The 19,182-nt window shown below is 37.8% G+C and overlaps 1 protein-coding gene across 1 annotated transcript in view; it reads right to left on the bottom strand.

Moving 5' to 3' along the window:
* Positions 1-19,182, bottom strand: part of Slc25a36 (solute carrier family 25 member 36) — a 35,086-nt gene that overhangs the window by 10,209 nt on the left and 5,695 nt on the right. The window contains exons 2-4 of the mRNA XM_052187585.1: positions 12,626-12,790; positions 8,995-9,072; positions 5,660-5,760 (exon numbers count right to left, since the gene is read on the bottom strand). Of these exons, the coding sequence (XP_052043545.1) occupies positions 5,660-5,760; positions 8,995-9,072; positions 12,626-12,790 (344 nt within the window). The remainder of the gene's footprint in view (positions 1-5,659; positions 5,761-8,994; positions 9,073-12,625; positions 12,791-19,182) is intronic.

Raw genomic sequence — 19,182 nt, 5'->3', positions numbered from 1 at the left:
ACATGCTTAGTCTGAGAATGAATGTGCACTGTTATTTTCTTCTTTTGAATCTCATTTTTTTCTAAATGAGAACGTTAAACTCAACAAATTAAAATTACACATTTTCAGGCATCAATACATGTCAAAACACCAACTAAATGACTCCTCGTTGTTGGGGACTCCTTGTTGTTGGGGACTAAAACCAGGGCTTTACAGCTGCTAACCAAGTAGTCTAATTACAAAGCCACACACTAACCCCAATTCTTATTTACTAAACAAGAACTGTATCACCAAAATATTTATATTAGCTAGGTGTCTATACAGTAAGAGTTTCTAATTGGAAAGGAGCAGCATAAATATACAACACTATTCATTATTCGTAATGATTTTAATTATCCCTAGGAAAAATAACCTGCCTTCTTATAAAACTTTAGTTTAAAAGGCATAAAATAAAATTTATTCTCGAGCTAAAAATAAAGCTATCAAATTAAAAACTTTCATTCAACTTACTTTTTGAAAAGATTTTCACCAATTTTACATTTAAAGTAAAACTTTTAGTTCAAATTTATGCCCTTAATCACTTTCCAAGTCGCAAAATCCCTCACTTTAAGACAGGAGCACTGCATATAAAAATATTTTAAATTATTCTCAGAGTACAAAATTTTTAATACTCAAATAGTAACTTCACTATTTCTCTATAAGTAAACATTGTCAGAAGGCAAACAACAGGTATTTCTTACTTAACTACAATTCACTTCCAGATACACTATGTCATAGGCCAACATTGAAATTTGGGCAGGGAGAATATTGACTTGTTGTCTTACTGTGAGCGCTGCTTACTCTGACTGCTCTGGTACTACCTGAGTATAGACAACTAGCTAATCAGCAAATTACTTCCTGGCTTGGATTAAGAATCTAGGCATTTTCTATAGGTTTTAGCTATTGGTCCTTAAAAATGAAAAAATAAAAAAGTAAAAAGCTAACTGGTTCACTATAACTTTCTTTTAAACAAACAAAGAAAAAAAGTTAAATAGCAAAACAGACATTATTAGGCTTATTAGACCTGGAAAAATATAACCTACTAACCCAAGAAATAAAACAAATGGAATGAAACATAATTATGTGGTAAGGAAGTTTGTGGCTAGCCACAACTAAACATGTTTTCTTGCTACATTTACGTCAAACACAAAGAGATGTTGGGCATGGTGATTCTGAGGTTTAGAAATTGCCTATCAGTTTTTTTAACTCTGCATTTTAGTTTTGTTACATTTTAATAAGAGACTAATGTCTTCAGAACACCCAATAAAACATTAAACAAACTGGAAAGTATAGTGAGTAATCTACTTATAGATTAAAAATGTGTATTGTTCCAGAATCAGTTAAAGCAAAGTGCCACTAGAGGCATTTAGTTAGTAGCATCAGTGTTTTACTGAGAAACTTTAGAAAACTTTAAGTGTAAATTTAAGTTGTACATCAAATAAAATTCTACTTGATAATGTGTTAATTAAAAACATAAACAAATCCCACCTATAGAAACTCACTGAGCATACTTAAATGAGTGTTATCTGCAGTACTGCATTTCAGTACTTATTTCAATTAAGCTCTGAAAGTACAAAGCATATACAACCTCCTAAAACTAAAAGCATTCAAACAATTTTAAAAATTAAAACTACACTAAAACAGCTAAGACCTTATTCACTATAGCCTGCTTTTCTTAGAAAGTATAGACACCAGTCTTAAAAAAAAAAGCAGTAACCAAGCATCGATGACGAGAGTGGAAGGCACTGTATTAGATGTCTAAAGGTTAGCTAAGCAAAGGTAAGACAACTACTATTATTTAATAGCTGTAGGACAGCATATTAAAACTACAAACTCTCCAACATATTAATTAAAATATTCTCTTGTCATTCTGTGGAGGTCACGGCTATTAAGGCCAAGCTGAAGACCTCAAGTTTACATGTTAACTGATAAGTAGACCATTCTTCCATTTAGAAGGATAACAAAGGGACCAGAGTTAAATCTTTATGAAACACTCAACAATGCACACATTGCAATCCATGTCCCACCTTCCACAACTACTATAAAATCCCAGAGTGTGTTTCTTATACTAGAGGCTGCAAGAGATGCTCAGTTCAGTACTCACGAGGTGTAAGTTAGTCCATATTTCTACAGGAAGTGACCTGCGGATGGGGAGCATGAGATGACACGATCTCACTCTTTTCTCGGGAGAAATGTACAGTAAATGCCTAAAATAGACACAGGCTTTTCTGTATCATAACAACAAGCAGCGACCTCATAGACACATGTGTACAAACTGAATCTCACTGAAGGATTTAATATTTACTGTGAGATTTTTTTTTTAATTTTTAAGTTAAGAGAATATCAGAATGTGTCTTGTGTTTATAATAAAAGTGCACAGAGTACTGACAATCCCGCCATCTTCAGCAGATTCAGAGTCCAAATACTTACCTAAAAGGCGATCAATTTTGTCTTAAAGAAAAAATGCTAACCTTGTCAAGGGAGAATCTAAAGAAAAAAAAAAACAAAAAAAAAAAACCCAAGAAGGGATTCTATGTCCCATTTCCTATCACTATTATCTACCATGAAAAGAGTTGCAAACACTTTTGTTTTTTAATAATCAGATTATCTAGTGATTAAAATAAGTAAACAAACAGAAACACACAGAGCCCCAACAGAATATTAAAGTCTGGAACTTTGCGTAACTAATAAAGTACACATTGCTAACAGTAGTACCTGTCACCTGTGACTCTAGCAGTAATACTGCACATCCATACTTATGGAATATTTTGGATTATTTTGTATTAATTCTTGTGTTCTACAAAACAGAAAACAGGAAAAATGTTCACAAGTAAGCATACAAAGCAGCTGTCCCACCATGCATCTGGCTGAATCCTGTAAGGGAGACTTTATATTTAAGGAGTAAAGAACACCTAACCTTGCATTTAAATCATGAAGTTTAAAAATCACAGAAAAAAATACCTTGAAAAAAATGCATTCTTAAAAACAAACCAACAAAAATAATATATTCTATAAGCAAATACTATTCACTAGATATACTGGCAACACTAAATGATTGTGGTTATTGATATACTAGAAATTTCACACTAACTATATGGATAAACAATAATAAACATAGAAACTCATCTCCTTTATACTTATGTTAATATAAAAACTACGTGTTTGTCAGGTAAACTTTTAAAAATTGGGAATTACTGTAAAGAAAGAAGAAATTAAATACAATTTTTTGGCATACCAATAGGTGCTATAATGTACTCGGAGGGGTTACTCAAGATTATTTCAACAAAACAAGACTCAAAACAGAAACCCTCAAGAGCTATAGTAAACAGTGTCAACAGTTGTATGTAAGGGGAAAGGTGGGTTAAGACATGGAAACAATCAGCACTGCTTGGATGAAATATCTTTATAATTGGAAAATGTGTCAGCAAAAAAACCCATATAGTCCATTTTAGTGTGGCTACTTATAATACTGCAAAAAAAAAAAAGAGAGAAGACTTTTTAACAACACTTTTAACTAAGTTTTAATATTTAAATTACATAAAATGAAACTGAAGAGAGAGACTGTGTGTGCTGACTGGTGTGGGAAAATTGCCAAGGCAATATGGCTGAGTCTTTTAATACATTTTTGCTACTAAGGTGACAAGGTTAGCATTTTTTTTTAAACAGTTAAAATCTTATTCATATGACTTATCTTTAAGTACTTTATACCTCTAAATCATTCTTCAATGTACAAAACAGGACCCTGAAGAAAACCCAGAACAATCTGGTGCATATTATTTTAAGAATAAATGGGGGAAAGCTACCTTAGTCAATCTGTACGGGACCATTCTGTTTCACCAGCCATGCAGCTACACATAAAAAACTGTAAAGCTAAATGTTAATACTAACAATCAGTGCAAAGAAATGCAGAGGGCATAGTTTTAAGGACAATGTAACTGTAAACAAATGAAAAAATATTTTCAAACGGCATAGTAAGTACACAGTGTAATACTGTCTGTATACGCCTGCTTATCAATTTACCAAAATTCAATTTGGAAAATAGTATTAATGAAGATGTTATTCATTTGAGGAAAGTATTAAAAAGTTTTACTAAATTTCTTTGCAATAAAAAAAACTGGTAATAAATTTTGTTGATATATACTAATAAAATAAGATGTTCTGGTAAGATACTTTGATCCTCTAACATTGCAATATTAAATCTATAATAAACACTGTCAAAATGTTAAAATGACTGTTTATCTGTTTATTTTTTACAATAACATCAACATTTCTTTTTAATTTTTTGGAGTTAGATATAAATAACCCCACTGCCCCCAAACCACAAATGCTGAAATCTAGAAATATATTATTGACCTAATGTAATGGTTTCGGGGTTTATAACAAATTGGCCCAACTTTTACCAATATCCAGTCAAATATGTAAGAGGAAAATGTCCATAATCAACATCTATAAATAGTATAATTAAAAAATTATAGTTTGTAACTGGGTAAATATTATTACACTAAGAACTAATTCTCAAAACTCAACCTATCCAGTCATTCCAAGGATAAGGTCATAAAAACTCCCAGGAATTACCTATCTTATTCAAGCTCTCTAAGCTGGCAAATCAAAGGATAGTATCTTGACTTTAAACACTGTCCCTTCCAGCTTCAAAATGTCAATCGGCCAACAATTGTAAAATATAGAGCCTTGAAAACAATTTGTAAAGTATATACTAGATTTATTATATGGCGAAAGTTATCAATATTTCACAAGTCAGTATTTCAAACATATACTTACTTGGTTAAATATATGGTTCAAATTAAACTACTCTAAATAGAAAATGGTCAGCAGTTTAAGGCATTCCTTAAGCACACAATGGGAAGTCAATTTATTGATCAACAGCTGATAAAAGCAGCTATTGTCTTATGAAATTACTGGACAATTTGGAAATATGAGGTAGATAAATAATTCTCAGAAAACTGGGAGACATTTCTATTAAGAACTAAAATTCAAGGCTTTGTCTAACAAGCAGGGCAGCAAATGACTCCAGAATCAGAATGCCAAATCAATCTTTACCACTCATCCTTAGAAGGGTGGCAGAGACCTGGGGATGTTCTGATTCAGAATCACATCATCATGACATTAAGTTCCTGGAAACATTTCTACACGAGCATGTACACATAAGGCAGATTGTAAGGAAGGATAAATGTATTCTAAATGGTACACCAACTACAATAACTGGGTCATAATAAACTTCACAAAACTGTAGCATCTGAGCATAGGACACAATGATTACGGTACCAAGTATTGGCGGCAGGTTCCAGACAGGGGCGGGAAGTCACTAAGGGAAACTGAGGAGAGCAGGTGGCAGCTCTAACTCCAGTGGAGGTATGGCTAGACTCTTAAAGCACGAATGCATCAAATATTAACCAATACACAGCAAAAATGAATGTATTATCTTCAGTTTGTCACTTAAACCCTTAAACACAAAGATTTAACTGATAACATTTTATGTATAGCAAATGTTTTATTCAAATGAACAAAAACCACTTTGCACACTTTAATTAAGAAGCATGCCTACCATCTTAATTTGATATGAAGTCATCATTAACTTTTTTTTTCCAGATTTAGAGGAGTTTTTACTATTAGATATTCATACCTGCCATTGCAGCTGAGATCATGTGTACTTGGGTAGAATCGGGATCAAAAACACCATTCAACTTTTCCTTGCAGTTTGAATAAGCAGCAAAGTATATTGCTCTAAAAATTTAAAGATTAGTTTATTAGTAAGATATAAATCTTCCTAATTTTAAAATAGAGAAGTAGTCTCAGTCGTAGTCAACATAACATCAGGTTTACCCATTTTTCACACAAAGCATGTTTAGTTCTTTAAAAAAAAGCAAAACTCAAAGGCACAGTTCCTTGCAACCATTCTCAGATCACCTAAGCTGTGCTTACTACTGACAGCCACTTAGCAACTACAAGAGGCAAAAAGAATTTGTGTACCACCCTGACAATGGGGGATTCTCTGCAGTGGAGCTATGTGGTTGTACTCCAGAATGCGAACTCAGAGTCAGCGTACTTAACCCAAGTTCGGTGAAGATAAGTTTAGAGGTGGAGCTGATCTAGTCAGTCTAATCTGGTAAATTTGAGATTATATATATTCTACTTTTTTTGAACTGGAGCCCCCACCCAAGCCCTTTATACTTCAGTAATCTTAAGACAAAACAATGTTAACAAATGTGATCAGGCCCATCAGGTCATGTTATGTTTGCAATGTTTGTAAGTACTTCATTAAATTTAGAGTTCTTTTAGCCTTTAAAGTACTAAATTATTGCTTGCTGAATCAAATATTACATTATCTCTCAACAATCCTGATTTATAAATCAGGAACAAAGTAGACCAATAACTGATAATGGAGCAATTTATTACTGCATCTGCCTGATGTATGATTATTTTACCTATATGTAAGTAAGTGCAGCAGGTGCACACAGTCATGGAAACCAAAAGAGAATATTACATGCTCTGGAGTTACTGATGGTTATGAAACTCCAAGAGGGTACTGGGAACAGAACCAGATTCTCTGCAAGAACATCAAATGCTCTTAACCATTATTAAACCATCATCTCTCTAGCTTCCATTACTATATATATATATATTTAAAAAATATGTGAAAGAAAAAAGGGGCCAGATTGCTTAAATCTGCAATCCCAGAAATCAGCAGGTGTGGTGGTTTGCATAGGTTTGGCCCCCAAAGACTCATGTGTTTGACTGCTTAGTGCACAGGGAATGACACTATTAGGTGTGCCCTTGTTGGGACTGGTGTTGTCTTGTTGAAGGAAGTGTGTCACTATGGGCTTTGAAATTTGATGCTCAGGCTCTGCCCAATGAAGAGAGCCTCTTTCTGGCTGCCTTTAGCTCAAGATATAAAACTTTCAGGTCCTTCTCCAGTATCATGTCTGCCAGGACACTGCCACGCTTCCCGCCATAATGATAATGGACTGAACCTCTGAAGCTGTAAGCCAGCCCCAGTTAAATGTTGGCTTTTATAAGAGTTGCCGTAGTCATGGTGTCTCTTCACAGCAATGGAAGCCCTAACTAAGACAACAGGCTACGGCATGAGCATCGTAGTTCAAGGGCAACCCAATCTACTAAGTGAAAACCTGTTTCAAAGCTTGCTTTCTTTCCATAGGTCCTGCATTTGGCTCTCAGCACCCACATCAGGAGGAGCACAACTCCAGCTCCAGGGAATTGAATGCCCTCTTCTGGCCTCCACAGGCACCTGTGCGCGTGTGCGCCCACACACACACACACACACACACACACACACACACACACACACACACACACAGATATATACAAGATATATTAAAACTTTCACAGATTACAGAGCTTCAAGACAAGTTATAGTATTTCCTATGATTCATTTATGCAAATAATGAATATGCACAATATTCATACTCAGGAAAGTTACTAGAACGAAGTACATTTAACTGTTTATAAATAGTGGCTATCTAGGAGGAAAAGAATGAATGTGTAGAAAATACAACTAGTGGGCTACAGAGACGGCTCAGCGGTTAAGAGCACCGACTGCTCGTCCAGAGGTCCTGAGTTCAAATCCCAGCAACCACATGGTGGCTCACAACCATCTGTAATGAGATCTGACACCCTCTTCTGGGATGTCTGAAGACAGCTACAGTGTACTTACATATAATAATAAATAAATCTTTAAAAAAAAATACAACTAGTAAGGCAATATATTTAAAGTGGAAAGTGAAACTTTATGCTACCTTTTCCACTCTTCATTTTTATGATATAAAATATGGATTTTCTTTTCTTTTTAAATGTTTAAGAGGATGCTCTTGCAGAAGATCTCAGTTGGGTTCCCAGTACTCATGCTGGGTGGCACACAACTACCTGTAACTTCAGTTCCACAGGATCTGATACCCTTCTGGACTCCATGGGAACCTGTATGCATGTACGCATACCAATTTGGGAGCATGTGCATATGCACACAGGCATGCGAGTATACACACAAAGACAGGATTTTTAAAACACAAAATCTTTAAATTTTCATTTATTATCACTATGTATGTGTGCTCCTGTGTGTATGTGGAGATCAGAGAACTTTAGGAGTGCATTCTTTACTTCCATTGTTGGTTCCAGTGTTGATGACTCAAGTCATCAAGCTTGCAGGTACGTAAGTCCCTTCCATAACATACTGACTGAGCCATCTCACTACCACCACCCATTCACCCAGCATTCCCCCCATATGTAGCTACCACTCACCCAGCATTCCCCCCATATGTAGCTACGCCCTGGTTTTGAATGCAAGACAATGGTGTCCAGCCTCTCAATTATAGGTGTAGGCAATCGAGCTCAACTCTGAATACTTTCTTAAAATGAAAGTGAAGCACAATAAGTAACAGTATATGAATGAAGTATGTAGTTTGAAGTACAGCACTAGGTATCCATGATCATCTGGAATATGAACTTTTTAAAAATGGTTATTTGTAGTCAGGTAAAATCTCTGTAATTCTAGTACTCAGGTATACTAGTCAGGAGGATGGTAAATTTGAGGTTGGAGACACTACCCAGTAAGATTGTCTCAAAACAAAAACAAAGACACCCCTCCACACACATACACCAAACCCTTTATTTTCTTTAAAGATATTTTGTTTTTTGAAATTTAAGAGTTACTAAAGTTAGAACTATTTTATTCCACACTTCATTTTCCAAGTATGAGCACCCACAGTTGAAAGCAAACACTACACTGTCTCTTTACAACATGAAACATGTCCTTTGTGTTCATAGTACAATGAACTTCTGTTAGCTCCAGAACCAAGGTTTTCTTTGGAGATTCCTTCTGATTAGCAACAGAAACTTAACTATCTATCTACCCATGAATACTGAAATGTATGTATGATTATATCCAAATACCTTGAAATAAAAACAGCCAGAATCTTACTTATTAGCCTTTCTATTTTTTTTTACCTGGAGGGAGCCACCCCCACTAAATTGGGGCCTAATCCTCTAAACAACGAGCGAGGGCCCTCTTTTTCCAAGATAACCCTGAAAAGAGAAAAGCACATTGTTAGAAAGAAATGTTCTTCTATCATCCTTTACTAATATCCTACAGCAAAGCTAATGTCTCATTTATAATGTATCTTTTGGGCCCATTTCATTACGTATAAAACCACCTTTGCAGGAGACGGGGACAGGACAAAGTTCTGAAGCATCAAGTGATGTGCTAATGACAAAGCTGTCATCATCTCTAGAATGGCCAGCAAGAAGGCTCAGGGGGTTGAGGGCACTTGCCATGCAGCCTAAGGAACTGAGTTGGATTCCTGAAACTCACCTAAAGGTGGAAGGAAAATGGATTCCACAGTTAGCCTGTTTTTCTACATGTACACTGTGACATCTATGTACCCATATAGTTATGCACAAAATTTTTAAAAATTATGGTTTTAACCAAGCATGCAGATTTCTGTCTGTAACTGTAACACCTGGAAGGCTGAGATCAGAGGACCATCCTAAGTCTGAGGCTAACCTGGACTTCAGAGTGAGTTTCAAATCAAGCTGGGCTTCAGTGAAACCCTATATCATAATAACAGAAAAAGTAAGTATATGGTGACACTAACTTGCTCTTTTTCTCTTCCCTCCCTCCTTTTGCTTTTACTTCATAAGAACTTCCAATATTGCCAGGCAGTGGTGGCACATGTCTTTAATCCCAGCACTTGGGAGGTAGATTTCTGAGTTCAAGGCCAGCCTGGTCTACAGAGTGAGTTCCAGCCAGAGCTATAAAGAGAAACCCTGTCTCAAAAAAAATCTCTAGATTTGTTTGTTTTTAAATACAGATTCTCGGTTTTGTTGTTGTCTTGAGACAAGGCTTCATTATGTCACACCGGCTGAGCTGAGTGCTGCAGATCAGATTCAGACTCATCTGTAGAAGGTAAAGCCTCCACCCCTGAACCACAGCCCAGTCCTTGAAGTCTTCCATCTTGGAAAAGACCTCAAGTTCTGCAGTATCATGTCAATCAACCGTTTCAGGGAGATGTTACTGAAAAATCTATCATCCTAATGCCCTAAGGATTACAAGAATGCTTGGTAAGTTTCAGTCAATATTGACTATATTGAGAACTTAATGTATAAACAGCTTATGACTACATAAAAAGATGGAAAACATACAACCCTTCACACTGAAAATTTTGCCGAATAGTTGTAAAAAAAACATGTTAAGACAAATAATTTAATAGATGACAATAGGCAAATATTGTAACAAGACATCTATCGCTAGAATGAAAAAGGGAGAGTCTAAAACATAAAAGGCTTTCTGAGATTAAGTAGTTAATGAAGTTACAGAGGTGAGAAGGGACAGAAATATTCTAATGTAGAAGCCAGATATGAGCATATGTCTACAATTCCACATGTGGGAGGCGGGGATAGTTCAGGGCGGTCTAATTAGACTGACTTTGAGCAATAAGCAAACAAACAAACAAAGCAAAGGCACAGGGGCAGACAGCTGCTTCCCCGAGTATCTATATACTCAAGAAAGGGCTCGTAAAAGCCGACCAATGAAATAGTTAATTAAAGGTATGAGCTGAGGGGCAAGACTTTTCTTTATGAAGTCCAAGGTGCTGAGGAAAAAAAAAAAAAACTTTTCACTGATCCCAATTTTACCGTTAGAAAACTAAATAGTACAGTGATATTGGGTTCCTTGGTGGTTAATTTATAAAGAGATTAAAGGAGAGAATGAAAAACTTAAGAAAATGGTGGTGCATGCCTTTAATCCCATTACTGGGTAGGCAGCAGGTGAATCTTTTGTGAGTTTGAAGCCATTCTGGTCTACATGGAATAGTACCAGGTCAGCCAGTGTTACATAATGAAACCTTGTCTCAAGACAACAATAAAAAAACCCACAGAAATTTATATTTAATAAAACAAATCCAGAGAGATAGTGAAAGTTCTTATGATGATGTAAGATTATTGAAAACTAGATGCCGGCCAGTGGTGGCGCACGCCTGTAATCCTAGCACTCTGGGAGGCAGAGGCAGGCGGATTTCTGAGTTCGAGGCCAGCCTGGTCTACAGAGTGAGTTCCAGGACAGCCAGGGCTACACAGAGAAACCCTGTCTCGAAAAAACCAAATCCCCCCCCCCAAAAACCCCCAAAAAACAAAAAAGAAAACCAGAACAAAATATATCTCAGGGGTCTAAGGGAGAATTTTAAGAAGACCTAATCAAGAGCAATATCAGGATTGTGATGCAAAGATATATTTTCTGGGATTGGAAGGATGGCTTAGTGGTTAAAAGCCACTGGCTGCTCTTCCTGAGTTCAATTCCCAACACCCACATGGTGGCTCACAATCATCAATAACTGTAGTTCCCGTGGACTCTGATGCCCTCTTCTGGTATGCACATATGTAGACAAAACATCCATACACATAAAATACAAAAATAAGAAAAAAAAAGTTAAATCGCCCACAGCAATCAGTACTCTGTAACTGTGACATTTTAATTGAATTTAGAATTGCTGAGTTTTATTCTGCCCCTCATGTTCTTGGGTAACCAAGTTGGACAAGTGTGATGCAATTGAGTAGCCAATGTAAACACCCTGGATGAGTTCATCTGCTCCTACAAAACAAACACTACTGAGCTAAATTCAAACAGATTTAAGCCATGTGAGCTGATAAGGCACACACAGGCACTGGGTTCTAATACAAAACTAAAGACATAGAAAATGATCTAAGTTTATTATTTTGTTTTTTGAGATAGTATTTCTGTGTAGCCCTGGCTGTCCTGGAACATGTTCTGTAGACCAGGGTAGCCTCACACTCAGAGATCTACCTACCTCCATCTTCCAAGTGCTGAGATTAAAGGCACGTGTCACCACAGCCCGTCTTGAAAGTGAATTATGTTTAGTAATATAAACATGCTAATTTTTTTCAAATCATCAGAAAATGACAACACACAGATATTTAAAAACTGGGATAACTGTTTCAAGCTGCAGCTGCTTAGGTTATATGTTCTATATTCTGTAAATGAAAATGGACTGCCAGCAATTAGATGCAGGTACTTGTGCACATATGCGAACATGAGGCACACACTAGTCCAACACTACCTTCATTTCACAAATAAACAAACAGCTATTTGGGCATGGTGGCACAGAGGCAGGCCTGTCTGAGATACTGAATTCTAGACCCGTGAGAACTACATAGTGAGACCTTGCCTGAAAACAAATCAAACAAAAATATTAATCAATTCAAAACAAAATGCCTATGATACCTTTAGAAAAGAAACTCACAGCCGGGTGGTGGCGGTGCACTCCTGTAATCCCAGCACTCTGGGAGGCAGAGGCAGGCAGATTTCTGGGTTCGAGGCCAGCCTGGTCTACAGAGTGAGTTCAGGACAGCCAGGGCTACATTTTGGAAATATCCCACTTTACACAATCTTTATAACTGTTCTACTCCTTTATGGCCTATCACCACTAATAAGTATGATTCATACTAACTTCTGACTTTTGAGTTTTCTAAAGAACCTTTTAAAATATGCAAGATAAAAACTAAGCATGTGAGAATCACTAAAATCACAGCATCAAAAACAAAATTTGTGAATTTTTGCTCTTACTTTAGACAGTGAAGGGGTCCAGGGGACACTACTCGGTTGACACTGGCTCCAGCCATGGTGTTCAGCTGAACTTCAGAAATATAAAGTGTCACAGAAGATGACTGCAGCCGTGTTTTGACAACTTCCAGTGGACATGTCAAAATAGCTCCCACTGTACCACCACATCTACAAAAACATAACAAAACCAAACCAAACCCAGTAAGTCCCGAATGCAGGCATTTAACCAGCCAGTGAGAATATACACACCTACCGAGTGCTCCAACCCAACCTTACTAAAATTTAAAATTTTGAAGACTAATTTTTTTGAAAGTTTCACTTACCTCACTGCAAATGAACACTTTCAGATACTAAAAAGAACTGAGGGAACTATGGGAAACACTCTGTCATGTTGTAACTGGTGGCCCATATATCAGAATAAAATATGGAAAAAAAATGAGCTTAGTCATTTACAGAGAAAGTATAATTAGGTAAAGAAAGATTTCCAAAGATGCTTTTACTAAGAATGACTGACAAAGTGAATTAAGGCTGTAAGAGGTGACTGGTGCTCCTTGCCCATGGTGACTCATTGCTCTGTTGGAATTTACAGTGTGTGAATTATATCCCATCCTTCAAATTTCTAATCCTTTAAAAATCTCTGAACTAAGTCTGAGCAACAGGACAGAGATAAATTACTTATGAATAACCATACTTATTTCTAATTTTAAGTACTCTAACACTCAAAGGACTGTACTTACAAAATATACAGTTTCATAGTTACTATCTGTTATGTGCATGTGTGTACTGCACAACAGGCAGAATTAGTGAAAAGCAACATAATTCATTTTATATAAAGGCTGGTCATCAAAATAACAAAATACTTTTGCAAAACATATTATTTAAACCAGTTAAGGAAAACAAAAAGAATTTAAGTAATAATCTGAGCAATTATTCTCTAAATACAAGTATAGGACCTTCACATATGTGCTCTCAGTTCTCACAAGGCTGAGGGAAAGCTGGGGAGATAACTCAGTGGTAAGAGCACTTGGTGCACAAGCACGAGGACAGAGTGAATCCCCAGCACCATGGGAAGGCAGACACAACCATATGCACGCCTATAACCGCCTATAACCCTAGAACGGACCAGCCTTGGCACAGAATAAGGCACTGTCTCAAAAACTGTAACGAACTGAAAACTCCAGTCAAACAGAAAAATAGAAACAATTTTTCCTTACAGCACTAAAAGCTACCCAGTGAGGTCCTGAGAGTAACAACTCATCAGAGATGTACTTATTGCAGTGAAACAGGAGCTAATAGACTCCAAGGTTAATACAGACAAAGGGCATTAGAAGAAGGAAGAAAGCAGCCCAGCACAGCAATATATTCTGTATCACTCAAATAAAATTTCAAGTAACAAAGCATTAAAAAGAAATTATTTCAGGATACGGAATGTCACCTACATGGAGTAGCTCTGGAATTGAGGCCTACCAATATGTGCCATTAAGAAAATTAAAACTGAAAAGTTGTATCATATTAAAATTTAAAACTTGCACTCTTTGAGAGAAACTGTTAAGAAAATGGACAGGCAGGCAGGGCTAGTTTGCAAATTGTATGCCTGACTAAGTGCTGCTGCTCAGAACTGACAGCCCTTTAATGAGATATGTGGCAGATGTTACAAATGATAGGGGTATTTACACAAGCACAGAAAGCTTTTAGTCACCTGCCATCTGGGATGTAATGGGATACACAGCTATTTATGGCTAAAATTAAAAGAACTGACACTCGGAACAACCATATTAGAAATCAGAATGACACAGGTAAACTGTAACCTCACTCCTAGGTTCTGACTGGACAGACAGACAGACATGCTGAAATGCCTGTTTATGAATGTTTATAGCAGCTTAACCTGTAGTGGCTAAAAACTGAAAAACCACAAAAATGTCTGACTTTATCAAGGACTGCTGAACTGTAGCACATATATAACTGAATACTATTCTGCAATAAAAAACAACCTAGGATGAATCTCAAACATTATGCTCCTTGAAAATGCCTGTCACACATGGATTTAATTATGAGACTTTTACTTTTATGATATTCTGGAAATGGCAAAACTAGAAGGGCAGAAATGAGATTTGTGGTCATCAAGGGAAAGTAATTTGGAAAGATTGCCTGCAAGAGCTCTGAGAGAATTCTTGGGATAAAACCTAATGAACTCTGAACTTAAGTGAGACAGGACAGCTGAGAACTGTATAGAGCAAAGGGATTAAAGGGAGTGGAGCAGGGTAAGCTGGGGTTAGCCGGCCAAAACCTGACCTAAATGGGGTTGATGATCTCCAGAGCCCATTCTTACTCAAGAGCTATGGCAGTCGACAGCTGCTAGAGGAAGCAGAATCAGAGTGATGTGGCTGTGGCCAACTGCCACACTCCAAGGGATGGCCCAATACCCATGCACACAAAGGCAGCCCTAACTAGAGTGTGTGTGTGTATGTGTGCATGAAATTAGGAGACTGTACTGAGAGGAATATGGGGGTATTGGAGGGAGGTTTATAAAAGTAGACATATTTCACTGCACATGTATGAAACTCTCAAGAACACAGATCTTTTAAAGGCTGTGCTGGTTAGTCTTTTGTCAATCTGATACTAGAGTTATGTAGTAAGACAGAACCTTTATGGGAAAAGGCCTTCAACAGCTTGGCCTCTGGGCATGTCTATAGAGGCATTTTCTTGATAATGACTGATTTGGGAGGGTCTAGCCCACTGTAGGTGGTGCCACCCCTGAGCAGATGGTTTTGGGTTGTTTAAGAAAGCAAAGTCAGCAGCCTCTAGAGAGTCAGCAATGTGAACAGTGTTCCACACCTCTGCTTGAGTTCACCCCTTTCCTCAGGTCTTGCCCTACCTGAGCTCCTCTCTGGCTTCCCTCAGTGATCTACTGTCATTAGGACATGTTGAGCCAAACAAACCCCTTCCCTTCCCAAGCTGCTTTTGGTCCTGTATCTACCATACATCAGAAAGCAAACTAGCACAAAATCCGAATATAAGCATTAGTAATATATCAAGTATTTCCACTATGCAAAAACATTTAATATGTTTATGTCCACAAGTAAAATACCCAGCAAGAATCTTAACAGAAGTAGCAGGTACCTGTGACAGAAATCTTACCTTCTAAAGGGATACAGCTGGGATAAGGTTTCCTGATAGTGCTATTTGTCAAGCACAAACTGAGCCCTAACTTCCCAGCACCCACGCATGCACCCACACACCCACGCTCCTGGGTAGGAGTTGAATCCCCTGATGAGTTCAAGTTTAAGAAAATGCACTGGATGCAGATGCACTATCACAATCTTTTCAAATGTAGAGAAGAAAGACTTTAACAGTCAGAGAGAACACAAAAAAGAAAACATCAGATTGTCAGACTGTCTCCTGAGTACCTAGCACTACCGGGTAAAAAGGTATTTTATTTTATTTTATTTTTTAGATTTATTTATTTTATTCATATACATACACTGTAGCTCTCTTCAGACATACCGGAAGAGGGCATCAGATCCCCATTACAGATAGTTGTGAGCCACCATGTGGTTGCTGGGATTTGAACTCAGGAACTCTGAAGAACAGTCAGAGCTCTTAACCACTGAGCCATCTCACCAGCCCCCACAGTATTTTGTTTTTATGGTATCATTACTGCACAAGAATAAAGCACTGTGCTACAATGCACTTCACTTTATATCTAAATGAACATAAACACAACTAAAGTATATTAAATCTGCAGTATTAGCTCATTTACAAATTTATGTGGATAGCATAATTATTCTAAGCTAAGCAAATAATTAATGGAAAGGCCTGGGAGCCATGGGGTACAGGCTTAACAGTTCTCTTGGGAGGCAGAAGCAGAATCAAAAGATCAAGGTTATCCTCAACTACACAGTTAAGTTCAAGCAAGTCTAAGCTAGCCCTATCTCAAAACAAAAACAAAACCCCAAATACTATGCAATACTATTTTAGCCTCACTCCACTTTTCCAATTTCATATCAACAAATATTTAAAAGGCAGTCTTTCAAACTTTTTAGAACACTAAAAAATAGCATAACCATGTTATTAAAAAATGATTGAGAAGAAGCAGGATCAGAATTCTACTCAAGGCCTGCCTAGGCCAGGGTGTGCCAAGACAAGCTAAGTCAACTTAGTGAGATCCTGTCTCAAGACAGAAAGAAGGCGGGAGCGTGAAGCTCTTGGTTTACTTTGGAGAATCAAGATGAGGAAATTTCTGAAATCAAAACTAGCTGAAAAGTCTCTAATTACCCATGCAGGAAGTTCCAGGTTAAAAATCACCAGGAAGGCGAAAAGGGTTCAAGGGTTTCTGACAAATATCAGAAAAACAAGTAAAAGACGAACCAGCCAGACAGGACCTTAGCTCTGGGGCAGCAGAAGCCAGCAGACCCCTGAGCCCAGTGGATCTAGTCTACAAAGCAAAGTCCAGGCTAGCCATGGGTACATAGCAGATTTTGTCTCAAGAGCAAAAGACACAAAGAACATGGCAAACCAGAAAGCAGAATGAGCTACCGTAAGTCACACTGGCTGTGGACAGGCCTCTCAGCAGTGCACTCAAGCACATTAGTGTAGGCCCTCAGGGTCTCCTGCCTCCTCAGAGTGCTTTTCTCCTCTGACCCAGTGGTGTGGCTCTGAGTCAGAGTGATTGTAGTGTGGCAGCCAATTAGTCTGCTAATGTGAATATTTTACTATTTAAAACTCATAATTCAAAGTTATTTCTGTAAATCACTCATTTGCTCCATGTTTTCTTCACTGGCAATTCCATGGTGAGAACAGCCAAGTTGAGACCAAAGAACATTAAAAAATCATTATAGCATCAAAAATCTCTAGATTATGAATCTTACTAAACTATAAAGGGCATAATACCTTTGGCATATCCAAAGTAACCTCAATTATTTCTTCTTAGTCAAAGTACCTGGATCAAAGTTTACAGGGAAGGGCTGGAACAACAGCTTCATGGTTATGAGCATGGGTTGCTCTTCCAGAGAATAAATACAGAAGTTCAAGTCCCAGTGTTCACATGGAGCCTTCCAATAGTATGCAACAGCAGCTCCAGAAGATCCAATGCTTTCCAACGGTACCCAAAGTGCATACAGAACACAGATATATGGGCAGGTAAAACATCACACACTCACTCTCTCTCTCTCTCTCTCTCTCTCTCTCTCTCTCTCTCTCTCTCTCTCTCTCACACACACACACACACACACACACACACCTACACACACACATAGGCACTTGTTGGATAGAGTGATACACATCTGTAAGTTAGCACTCTTGAGGTTAAGGCAAGGGGATCAAGAACTGCAGACCTGCATGATGAAACACTGCCACCCAGAAAGGGGAAGGAATGAAGAAAGGGAAGGGAAGAGAGGGAAAGAAAAAGAAAGGAAGGACCAGGAAGGAAAAGGAACCAGAAGAGTAAAACAGCCAAGATCACTTAGAGAAATTAAACAATCATACATTCTATGCATCAATCTACAGGCTATTTAAACCTTGATTGCTCAACACCTTTATAAGACAATTAGAACTCTGCTACTTTTCTGTTTGTCTAGTAAGTTTATCCACCTTTGAAGAGTTGTTCTATTTGCTTATGTACATAAAAGTTCTGGCATGCCAGTGGTCAGCTACTTTAGTACTTTTTACCAACCTCTTGAGTAAGAGGCACAGTTGAGCACACCAAGCTCAGTGTAACCAGGAGACTGTTTAAAAGCACAGAATATGAAAAACCTCTGCAAACAGACCTCATAAGAAAGCAGTGCCCACTGAGGGCTTCAAAGTGCTTTGCCACACAAGCTTACCGTGGTTCATAAGGACTAAGCAGGGCGTGAGGGGATGGGAAGGCAAAGGACGACTTCTCAATGACTAGCAAGCAGTACCAAGCAGATCAATCTCAATCATCCTGCTAAGAACTGCGAACCTGCCAGGGGCACAGACACCAGAACAGTCCCAGAGCCTCAAACTGCAGAGCCACTAAAACCAATTCCCGTGTCTATAAAAAACCTTTACTAAACAAACTGGGGTAGGGGCACAGGAACCTAAGAATATTCAAGATTTTGTTGAAGAAGGAAAGGGACCAACGTGCAAAAACTGATTCCAAGACTAACTGTCAGATGCTGCCTTCTGTCTGAGGCTCTGCGTGTGCCTGGGCCAGGACACTTGTTAGACAGGCAAAGAAATTCCTACATAGCTGGGCAGTGGTGGCGCACGCCTTTAATCCCAGCACTTGGGAGGCAGAGGCAGGCGGATTTCTGAGTTCGAGGTCAGCCTGGTCTAAAGAGCGAGTTCCAGGTCAGCCAGGACTACACAGAGAGACCTTGTCTTGAAACACCAAAACAAACAAACAAACAAACAAACAAAAAATAAATTTCTACAAGTTCCTGAGTAGGTCTACAATACTGAGCTGTGTGCATATTTTTAAAGGTGCTTAGGAAGCCATCATCCTTATCTTTACACAAACCTATTTTCTCAAACAAATGCAATTTATTTTGTAAAAGCAGAACGAACAGGCTGACCCGTTTTCTGTCTCCAAGTAATAT

Source organism: Apodemus sylvaticus, chromosome 7 (assembly GCF_947179515.1).
Source record: "Apodemus sylvaticus chromosome 7, mApoSyl1.1, whole genome shotgun sequence".
Taxonomy (NCBI): domain Eukaryota; kingdom Metazoa; phylum Chordata; class Mammalia; order Rodentia; family Muridae; genus Apodemus; species Apodemus sylvaticus.
The sequence above is the reverse complement of the archived record's forward strand: the minus strand, read 5'-3'. Positions and strand labels throughout refer to the sequence as shown.